Source organism: Dipodomys merriami, unplaced genomic scaffold, assembly GCF_024711535.1.
Source record: "Dipodomys merriami isolate MVZ:Mamm:240054 unplaced genomic scaffold, mDipMer1.0.p SCAF_84, whole genome shotgun sequence".
Taxonomy (NCBI): domain Eukaryota; kingdom Metazoa; phylum Chordata; class Mammalia; order Rodentia; family Heteromyidae; genus Dipodomys; species Dipodomys merriami.
Genome location: NW_027206446.1, coordinates 3,476,782 through 3,487,886, shown reverse-complemented (window position 1 = coordinate 3,487,886; position 11,105 = coordinate 3,476,782). Strand labels below are relative to the sequence as shown.

Genomic DNA, 11,105 nt, shown 5'->3' with positions numbered 1-11,105 from the left:
GCCCCACGCGACTGCGCGGACCTGGGGGGCGGGCCTGCGAGTAGGGTCGGGTCTGGGGTAGGTGTGGCCTGTTGTCTTGACAACCGGGCGTGGGCGTGGCCTAAAACGTCAGGAGCCACGGGGACGGAGACCGGAAGTGCTCCAACGTGAGTGTGCCTCTTGGTTCTTCCTTGTGGGTGGGTGGGGCCTGTCGTCCGGGCAACTGGAGTCTGTGGGCGGAGTCAGCGACCGGAAGAGCCCCAATGCGGCTGCGCGGAGGAGGCGGGGCCTGTTGTCCTGACAACCCGGGAGCGTTGGTGTCGCGGAGCGGAGCGGCGCGGAGGGGCCGGGCGCCGTGCCTCGCCATGGTGAGCCGGGAGGGCGGCCGGGGGCTGACGGGGCTGACCGGGGGCTGACCGCCGACAGCGGCCGACGCGGAGTCAGGGAACCCCCGCGCCGGTGGGGGAGGCCCCCCCGACCCTGGGCCCGCGCCCCGCCACCCCGCCGGGAGGCCGCGCACGGCCCCGCCCGCGCTCTCGCGAGGCTTGGGTTTCCCCGCGGGACGCGGCGCGCGCTCCGGTTCCCGCCGCTTCTGGCCGCGGCCAGACAGACCCCGCCGGCTGGAGAGGAGGGTCCCCTGACCACGGGGGCCGTGCGCGGGCAGGCAAGAGCGGATCGCCACGAGCAGTCACCCATCAATCACCAATCAATCACCAATCAATCATCAATCAATCAGACAGGTTCGGGTATCAGGAAAGACCGGACCAGGCCTATGCCTGCAGAGCCAGCCAGACACCATGATCAATCAATCATCAATCACCAATCAATAATCAATCATCAATCAATCAGACAGGTTCGGATATCAGAAAAGACCGGACCAGGCCTGTGCCTGCAGAGCCAGTCAGACACCATGATCAATCAGGTTCGAATATTAGAAAAGACCAGATCAGGCCTGTGCCTGCAGTTAGCAGGAACACCATAATCAATTGATCAACCAGATAGGTTTGTATATCAGAAAAGACCGACCAGGCCTGTGCCTGCAGAGCCAAGCCAGACACCATGATCAATCAATCAATCAATCATCAATCAGGTTTGAATATCAGAAAAGACCGGACCAGGCCTGTGCCTGTAGAGCTAGCAGGAACACTATAATCAATTGATCAATAAATCAGTCATTGGTATCCGTGAGCTGTGTAAGGGCCACTCCCTGACAGATGATCTATAAGAAGGAAGTATTGGGTGTGACTTCAAGTTCAGATTTAGGGAAGAATGGCCATTCCTCTTCCCCGTCTCCTGACACCTTAGAGCATCTTGGTACTTTATGAATTTACAAACAACAAAGTATTTAATCTTTTCTTCTTCTTTTCCAATTTTCAGGGTCCCAAAGCAAAAAAGGTACGTGGAAATTATTTCTGGATGTAGATCTCTGAAAACACTTCCCTCTGCAGTTTCTTTTTTTTTTTTTTTAAAGCGCTTGTGTATCTTGTAGTATAGTTTATAGAACTTACTGGACTTCTTAGAGGAATTGGCCTGTGGCCAGTGGCCAGGCCCACTATCATCCTAGCCACCCAGGAGGCTGAGATTGTGGGGCCGCCCTTCAGCCAGCCTGGATAGGAAATTCCACGAGTGAGACTCTTATCTCCAATTAACCAGCCAACAGCTGGAAGCGGAGCTGCGGCTCAAGTGGCACAGCTGTAGTCTGGAGCAAAAATGCCCAAGCAGTGAGTTCAAGCCCCAGGACCCCCCCTCCCCCTCCTCCTCCACACAAAAAAACAGAATAATGCTTTACAGTCACACACGTATTGCAAATTTGAGATGTGATGTTGAGTTTCACAAATATATTTACTTTGCCAGAAAACCACACAACTATCCAGTCACAAAGAGCCAAGGAAAGGTTTATTGCCAGCAAAGGGACCAGCAAGACCCCCTTCTCCCAAGAGAGAAGAGCCTGCTGTTGTCTGAGGAGACCTGTGTAACTCCGTGATTAGGGGTGGAGACCCCGGTGGAAATGTGTGGGCCAGGGCTTCATCATGGCGGGCTGGGGCTTATGGCTGCCACCCAAGTACTAGGTAAGGGACCTTGCAGCTGCCCAGTCCTGAAGGCAACTCTAAGAGGACCCTGCTGCCTTATATATATGGTGGTAGCTGCCCCCAAAGAGCGCCATCTCAAGGTAAAGGGTAAATGGGCGCAGGGTTGCCTAGGGAAAGAGCCTGCTAGGTTCTGAGAGTGGAAGCTACTGAGCCAACGTTCCCCACGTTTTGGCTTACTAGTTGTACGAGGGAAGCAGGTCGGGAGCAGGGCGAAGGTGCTTTGTTCTGGAGATGCTTCCTGAGAAGCTGAGAAGGGGGCGAAGGAGCCAGTGGGGCTCGCCCCACCAAGAACCCTCCTAGGAGCATTGGATCGATGGATTGGAAAGTCTTGTCTTTCCCATCAGGATAGTTTGTAGGCGCAGGTAAAAACAGGAACAAACAAACAGCCACTGGATAGGTGATGTGGCATTCGTAGGGGGCACAAGTAAGCTCGCCCCTTCTTGGTTCTATTCTGAAGCTGGGCAGGAGTGTCCTTTTCCGACATTGTTTAGTGTATCATCTATTGATTTCTAACGTATAGCATCGGCATCGGCCAGAGCATCCCGTGGGGGCTCTTCCCGCTCGCAGGAGTCAGCATGGCTAGCCTGTGGCGTGGTCGGGGCAGAGGAGAGGCTGGTTTAAGTTTTGTAGGACTAACAGTTAGAGAGGTTGCAGTCCTTCGGGCCAGGGGGGACCAGACGTCGTAATGCACGCGGTCCTGCAGGACACCAGCTAAACACAGCGGATGAGGGACCCCAGCCTGGGACAGCAAAGCGTCTGCAGCTGTGGCAGGAGCTGCCTTGCAGGAAAGGTAGCAGGAGACGGACAGGATGTGGTGTTTTAGGTGAGCAGCATTTGAGGAGGCAGGGGGGGTCGTGGGGGGGTCGCTGCCCCTCACCCCACCCGGGGGCACGGGTTGGCTGTCACCTGTCTGGAGTGCATACACCGGCCGGCCATGGTGTGTCCTGTCTACCCCTGCCCCTCTGCAGTGCCTGAGGACCACGTCCCAGCTGCCTTGTCCTTGGAGACACTCAGAGCAGCGAGGTTGCTTAGGCCAGCAGTGCTTGTGGTGCCTAGACGAGTCCAGAAGGGGGCAGTCTCAGACCGGCACAGCCGTAGACCCAAGCAGAGTCAGGGTCCTTTCTGCTTGGCAGAAAACTGAACGGCCGCTGTGTCTGCGACCCACGCTGTTCAGGAATCTTCCTACGGTCTCCAGCGTTCATGGAGAACTCAGAAGGCTGCAGGCACGCAGATGCTATAGGAGGGAAGCCACGGGCTGAAGCGAGTGAGGCAGAGGCAGGTGACTTTACAAGGGCCAGGCCGCCGGGCACCGGTGCTCACACCTGTCATCCCAGCTGCTCAGGAGGCTGAGAGCTGAGGATCGCGGTTCAAAGCCAGCCCGGGCCGGAAAGGCCTTGAGACTCTGATCTCCAGTGAACCACCAGAAAACCAGAAGTGGTGCTGTGGCTCAAGTGGTAGAGTGCCAGCCTTGAGCTGAAGAGCTCAGGGACAGCGCCCAGGCCCTGAGTTCAAGACCCATGACCGACAAAAAAAAAAGAGTATAAAGTTTATTCTGACCATTCTTTCCTAAACAATAGGATGACAGTATTTACACAACATTTACATTACGTATTGTAAGTGATCTAGAGAACATTTAGCTGTATGAAAGGACATGAGTAGGTTATATGGAGGTAATAGATCCCTTCCTTCCTCCCCTTCCCTTCCCACCCTCCCTCCCTCCCTTCTTTCCTTCTTTCCTTCCCAGTCCTGGGGCTTGAAATCAGGGCCTGGGCACTGTCCCTGGGCTTCTTTTGCTCAAGGCTAGCACTCTACCACTTGAGCCACAGCACTGACTTTTTCTGTGTGTGTAGTTACTGAGGAATGGAACCCAGGGCTTCATGCATGCTAGCCAAGCACTCTACCACTGAACCACATTGCCAGCCTCGAGTCTTGTTTTGTTTTGGTAATGTTTTTTGTTTCTATGGTGCCAGTCCTGGGGCTTCGAGCTCTTGCTTGACTTTTGCTCACACCTGGCTTCTACCACGTAAGCCACAGTTCCACTTACAGTTTTTAACTGCTGGGGTTACAGGTGTGAGCTACCAGCACCCGGCTAGCACAGATTTTATTGCCAATTGCTATATAAACATTGTACTTGATCTCTGCTATTAAATAGCAATTTACCAAACTGGTACATTTGTTCTTCAAGTACATTTGAGTCATAAAAATCCCTTTCATGTTTACAGACAATTTCTGAGCTGTATTTACATACGTATTACTTTCTTTCATCAATGGGATGAGCTTCTCTTTGCTATTATTTTAAAGCTAGGAAACTAGAAATGAGCAGCTTACTTAAATTGTGTATATATGTCCTTCTCTGCTTTTGAGTAATTTACAAGCTGATCTGTCTGTCTGTCTGTCTCTGTCTCTGTCTGTCTCTCTCTCTCTGCCAATCCAGTGGCTTGAACTCAGGGCCTGGGTGCTGACTTTGAACTTTTGTGCTAAAGGCTACTGCTCTACTCCTTGAGCCACAGCTCCACTTCCAGCTTTATGGTGGTGGTTCATTGCAGATAAGAATCGCATGGACTTTTCTGCATGAGCTGGCTTTGAACTGCGATCCTCAGGTCTCATCTCAGCCTCCTGAGTGACTGGGATGACAGGCGCGAACCACTGATGTCCAGTCAAGCTGATTTCCCTCACTTGCCTCCAGATGTGTCTTTCGATGTCTGCACACTTTGAGGTTATCTTGTCTGCACGAAGAGTTGGTTTCACGAAAGCAGAAGTGTTTGAGGAATGTGTGTTTTGTAGGTAACTTGGAGGCACGTTAGTAACCTTTGTATATGTTGTGGGCTTTGTTAAGGGTCCGGGTAAGAAGAAACTCACCAAAGCCGAGCGTCTGAAGCTGCAGCAGGAGGAAGAGGAGAGGCGACTGAGAGAGGAAGGTGCAGAATCTTCAGTGTTCTTTGCATCTGTAAGGGGAGCTGACAGTAGGCTGGTATTTCCATGCCCAGCCATCTTCTTTTCAAAACTCTTCACATAGCGTGAAAAAGCTAAGGGCCAGCACCTGAGCCCTGCATTTTCACCCTGGTACCATCTTGAAACCCTAGTACAGTTCTCTCATTTCAATCTCTTTTGTTGGAGTCTCACAGACTTTCCTGCCTGGGCTGGCTTTGCACTCTGATCCTCCTGTCTCAGCCTCCCAGGGAGCTGGGGATGGCGGGCCTGCCCCAGCAGCTTGAGAGCCTAAACCAGCAGCAGCCTAATCCCCGAGCTCATTCTTGATGCTTTGGTGCTTTAGAGGAAGCCCGACTGAGATTTGAGAAAGAAGAGCAGGAAAGGCTGGAGCGCATGCGAATCGCTGAGGAAAAATGGCATCAACTTGAAGAAAAAGTGAGTAGAAACGAGCCATGATCTTTGTGGGGGGAGAGGCAGAGTTTGAAGTCAGAGACTCAGGCTCACAAGACAGGCAGCTTACCACGTGAGCACGAATGTTCTATTTTTTAAAATTTATTTTTCTTATCATTAAGAAGTTGTGCAGGGGGCTGGGCAGGTGGCTCAGTGGTAGAGTGCTTGCCTTGCATGCATGAGGCCCTGGGTTTGGTTCCTCAGCACCACGTACACAGAAAAAGCCAGAAGTAGAGCTGTGGCTCAAGTGGTAGAGCGCCCACCTTGAGCTGAAGAGCTGAGGGACAGCGCCCAGGCCCAGAGTTCAGCCCCCATGACTGGAAAAAAAAATGCACAAAACGGTTTCAATCCAGCATGTCTGTCTGTCTGTCTGTAAGTCCCAGGCAGCTTGATCAAGCCACCCCTCCGTTCTTCTCCGCCCTCAAGTTCCCGGACTTCACATCACCTGTGGCTCAGAATACCGGCTGCATTTGCCTGCCCTTCCCTTCTCGCGCATTCGCCCCCCTTGCCTGGTAGTCGTTTGGTTCAGCTCTTGGAGTGAGTTACCCATCGGAGCCTCCCCTCTGTGCACCGGGCTTCCGTTCACAGGTTCCTGCAGTATGTTAACATACGTTCATAAGTTAGACCTGACTTCCACAGATGAGAGAAAACAGACCTTCCTCGTCACGCTGGACCCGACTTACTTCAGTTAACATGCTTTCAGAATGAAATCGTGTCATTCTTCATTATGTATGAGTAATCTTCCATTGTATATACATAACACATGAGTGCACATATATGTATATATATGATATATAACATACTAGTGTTATAAGTAATATATGTTATATATTATATACTATATGATTACATATAATATATATCATATGTGCATGTTATATATGATGTGCCATACTGTATCATATATAATTATAAAACATAATTATATGTACATATATGTAATATAGTATATGCTATATACTATATGATTACACATAATGTATATCATATATGTGCATGTTATATATGTGTCACACTATATCATACATAATATGTACATATATGTAATATATAATTTATAACATCGTTATATAATACAAATATATATACTATAATAGTATAATTATATAGCATATTTATATAATGGATAATATATATTATATATTATTATGTGTGTCGTTATCTATATTACATATTGTATGCATATAGATTGATATATATAGATTATATAATATGATATATATCATTACATACGTATATATATATATGTGTGTCTGTGTGTGTGTCTGTGTGTGTGTGTCTGTGTGTGTATATGTCTGTGTTTGTCTGTGTGTGTATATATGTGTATATGTGTGTGTCTTTGTGTGTGTGTCTATGTGTGTGTGCATGTGTGTGTATATATATGTGTCTGTGTGTGTGTGTCTTTGTCTGTGTGTGTGTCTGTGTGTGTATGTGTCTGTGCGTGTGTGTGTATATTCTATACATAGGCAATGCTGCACTGTGCATTCAAGGCCTCAGCTTGCTACCCAGGAACTCTTGCTGCCAAGTGTGACCCCAGCCATATTGTTTTGCTGGTTCATGTGACGCATCCCTTCCTGCGTGGGCACGTGTGGGTGTCATCTGCTTATGCTGGGCTTTTTCTTTTCTTTTTTCTTTTTTTGTACCAATCCTGGGGCTAGTACTCAGGGCCTGGGTGCTGTCCCTGAGCTTTTTTGCTCAAGGCTGGCATTCTACCACTTGAGCCACAGCTCCACTTCTGGCTTTTTGGGTGGTTCCCTGAAGATAAAAAGTTTTATGTCTTGGGGCCAGGCGCCAGTGGTACATGCTGTCATCCCAGCTACTCAGGAGGCTGAGATCTGAGCATCACGGTTCAAAGCCAGCCCTGGCAGGAAAGTCCATGAGACTCTTACCTGCAATGAACCACCAGAAAACCGGAAGTAGCACCGTGGCTCAAAGTGGTAGAGCGCCAGCCTTGAACAAAGATCTGAGGGACAGTGCCCAGGCCCTGAGTTTCAAGCTGTATGACTGGAAATGGAAGAACAGAAAGCGCAGGCCCACGGGTCTATTTCTGCCCCACAGGATCTCGAGAGGCGCAACCAGGAGCTGCAGGAGCTGAACCTCTTAGAGGAGTGCTTCCTGGAAGCAGAGAAGTTAAAGCAAGAAATCCGATCTCTTTCCCAGGTGAGACGATCTGCTTCCTTTCCTGAGCTGATAGCTTCCTGAGCACGAGGGAGGTCTGACACCACGTTGAGCCCAGGAAATTCAAAGTTACCCAGGAAAAGTCTCGGGCTCACCCTCCCGTGCCCCTCCCCCACCCCCCCATTTGTCTTCTCTGCCTACATTTGACTTTGGATCCCCAGAACCAAAGAAGACAAAAAAGATACAGTTACAAAAAGAGAGTTCCATAGAGCAGGGATCAGAGGCAACAAAAGGCAGAGAAGGCTGGAAGAGCCAGCCAGGAGGGACTGGGCGCCGCCGGGCGTTAACTGTGCCGGGGATATGCCCTGTCCCGATGGCCAAGCGTGCAAGCACTTGAGGCTCCAGAGCCGTGACCCTAACTTCTATGAGGAGCCAGGGGCCCCGACACTCAAAGGCTCGGGCTGTGGCCCTGGCTGATTCTGCCAGGGAGTTCGCTAGCTGCCGATGCCCGGCCCGCTTAGGACTCTAGAGCTTGGATCCAGAACATCTCACCCTCTGGGCTCCGAGCTAGAAGATTCTGTCCACCCCGTACATGATACTTTGGCCCTCAAGGCATAGATCCTCACCTACTGGTGATTTCCTCTGAGCCAGGCACCGGTGGCTCACGCCTGTCATCCCAGCTACTTAGGAGGCTGAGATCTGAGGATCCTGGTTGGAGGCCAACGTGGGCAGGAAAGTCCGTGAAGCCCTTGGGTCTAATTAATCAGCAAAAAGCCAAAAGTAGAGTTGTGGTTCAAGTGGTAGGCTAGCAGCCTTGGGAAAAAAAGCTCAAGGACAGCATCCCATCTAGGCCCCATGTTCAAACCCTAGGACTGGTACATAAACACTCACACACACACACATTATTTGGATGAAAGCAATCTGATTTCATTATTATTTGGCTTGTATAGAATTACTGGTTAGCTCACAGATGGCTCACGCCTGTCATCCTAGTTACTCAGGAGGCTGAGATCTGAGGATCACAGTTCAAAGCCAGCCCAGGTAGGAAAGTCTATGAGACTCTTGTCTCCAGCAAACCACCAGAAAACCGGAAGTGGCGCTGTGGCTCAAGTGGTAGAGCACCAGCCTTGAGCTGAAGAGCTGAGGGACAGCGCCCAGGCCCTGAGTTCAAGCCTCACAACCGACAGCAAACACACACACACACACACACCTGGTTAAAGCCATCAAAACCTGTTGACCCTGGGAGAGGAGGAGGAGGAGGAAAAGCAAAGGTGTTGAGAATCCCGGCCTGCGGCAGGTGGCTGGGCCGCACCGTGGTCAGGTCTGCCAGCCTGCCCTTGTGCTCGCTGGGCCGCACCATGGTCAGACCCGCCAGCCCGCCCTTGTGTTCCCTCCGCAGTGGAACCACTACATCGCGTGCGACGGGAGGCCCGACCCGTCGGAGTCGCAGGAGATGAACACGTTCATCAGCCTGTGGCGAGAGGAGCCCGACGAGACCTTCCAGGCCGTGATCGAGAAGAGCAAACTGGTCCTGTATGTAAGTCCACAGCGCTCCCGGGCTTCCAGCATTAGAGCGCCCGGGCGAGGCCAGGCGGGCAGGGCCTGCCGGGAGGCAGAGGGGCGGGCACCCCCCCCCCCCCCCCCCCGCGCTGGGCACGGGGCACCGTCCTGCCATCCCAGCTGCTCAGGAGGCTGAGATTTGAGGATCCCGGTTTGAAGCCAGCCCAAGCCACAGGTCTTCCTTCTGCTTCTGGGATGACTCACATTAATGGAAAGGTCCTTTGGCATTCTAGTTAATCGAGAAGATGAAGCTGATTCTGTTGGAAACGCCGCCGGGTGACTTGGACAGCAAAGCTACGGCGCAGTACACGGGGTCCGTGCGCCAGCTGCAGGAGCTGCTGCAGCTCAAGCTGAACAGGGCCACCGAGCTGCTCCTCCGGGTACGCGCCCCCCGCGCCCCGCCGCGCACCACTGCGGCTCTGCTCTGCATGCTGCGGAAGGAAAGCCTCTTAGCCACGCGCCAGCGGCCCACACCTGTCATCAGACCCTGAGCTCTGAGGATCGCGCCCCAAAGCCAGTCTGCGCTCACAGACCCAGAGACCCTGATCGCCAGGCAGCCACCAAAACGCTGGGGTGGAGCTGTGGCTCAAGCGGTAGAGCACCAGCCTTGAGCAAAAGAGCTCAGAGACAGCGCTCAGGCCCTGAGTTCAAGCCCCAGGACCAGCACTAAAAAAAATGGAGAGAGAGAGAGGGAGGGAGAGGGAGGGGAGAGAGAGAGACAGAAGGAGCAAGAACCAGATGCCTAGATCACAGTTGGAAGCCAGCCTGGGCAGAAAAGTCCCAGTTAACCACCAAAAATGCAGGACGTAGAGGTGTGGCTCTAGCAGTATAATGCTAGCCTTGAACAAAAAAGCCAAGCAAGAGCATGAAGCCATGAGTTCGAGCCCTGGTACCACCACCACCACCACATACATATATAACATAGAGCCTGAGGAACCAGGGATTTAGACCCTGGGCTGAATCATGTGGTAGGAAGGAAGGAAGGAAAGGAGGGAGGGAGGGAGGAGAAGGCAGGGAAGGAAGGAAAGAGGGAGGGGAGAAGGAAAGAGGAGGGAGGGAGGAAGGGAAGGAGGGGAGGAGTGTGGAAGGGGAGGAGCAGGACTAATTAGGCCACGTGGTGGGCTCAGGTCTTGCCCCAGCTGGATTAAGTCACTGCGCTAAGTGGCTAGTGGCTGCAGAGATGCAAGTGGTCCCGGGAGAGGTCTTACTGGGCACGTGTGGGATAATCTGATTATCTCACGCAGTGAATGCAGGGGCCCACGACGTGATCAATCAGCGAAAGTCCCGAGTGTGTAATCATGCTGTGTGAAAATCATGCTGTTTTCACACAGGGTGAAAACATGGTGGCAGAGCCCGCGTGCTCACAGTAGAGGCCCTCGGGGTGTGCGGAAGGAAAGACTCTCTACAAAATCAGTGCTTTTCAGTCTCCAGCGCCGCAGTGGGCTCTGGAAAGGGTCCGCGCGCCGCCCAGCCGTGAGGGCTAGAGCTGTGGAGGAAGACATTGTCCACAGATCACACCGGCCATCCTACCTGCTGAGGCTGAGAGTGAGGATCACCAGGCAAGGCCAGCCCGGGCGGCAAAGGCTGTGAGACTATATTCACTAGCGAACCACCAAAACAGAAGCCAGAGGTTGGAGGTGTGGCTCAGGTGGTAGAGCACCAGCCCGGATTTCCCCATATTGACACAAATGTACATTCATCAATAGAACAAGAAATCCTCACTTACACAAGAAAAGTTCTTTCCACTTAAATTCAGCTTTTCATGGTACAATTCCGTAGGTGTGTCGAGTGTCCTTTTCAAACAAGTGTATCTCTTCTGTTATATACCCTTGCTCCCTTCCTTTTTTGTGATTGCAAACAGGATTTTTTTTTTTTTTTTTTTTTTTGGTCAGTCGTGGGGCTGTGGGGCTTGAACTCTGGGCTTGGGCGCTGTCCCTCAGCTCTTCAGCTCAAGGCGAGCGCTCTACCACTTGAGCT

General features: G+C 51.9%; 1 protein-coding gene across 7 annotated transcripts in view; it reads left to right on the top strand.

The window, feature by feature from the left end:
- The first annotated feature begins 227 nt into the window (after window positions 1-227).
- Window positions 228-11,105, top strand: part of Dnai7 (dynein axonemal intermediate chain 7) — a 29,934-nt gene continuing 19,056 nt past the window's right edge. Inside the window, exons 1-7 of one of the 7 annotated variants that reach the window (XM_070011798.1) lie at window positions 229-347; window positions 1,357-1,374; window positions 4,906-4,987; window positions 5,344-5,435; window positions 7,509-7,610; window positions 8,968-9,105; window positions 9,362-9,508. In XM_070011798.1, the coding sequence (XP_069867899.1) occupies window positions 243-347; window positions 1,357-1,374; window positions 4,906-4,987; window positions 5,344-5,435; window positions 7,509-7,610; window positions 8,968-9,105; window positions 9,362-9,508 (684 nt within the window). In that variant the 5' untranslated portion in view covers window positions 229-242. Of the gene's footprint in view, window positions 348-725; window positions 902-1,356; window positions 1,375-4,903; window positions 4,988-5,343; window positions 5,436-5,827; window positions 5,988-7,508; window positions 7,611-8,967; window positions 9,106-9,361; window positions 9,509-11,105 lie in introns of those variants that run through there. The other 6 variants (XM_070011795.1, XM_070011797.1, XM_070011800.1 and 3 more) reach the window with 6 other exon arrangements.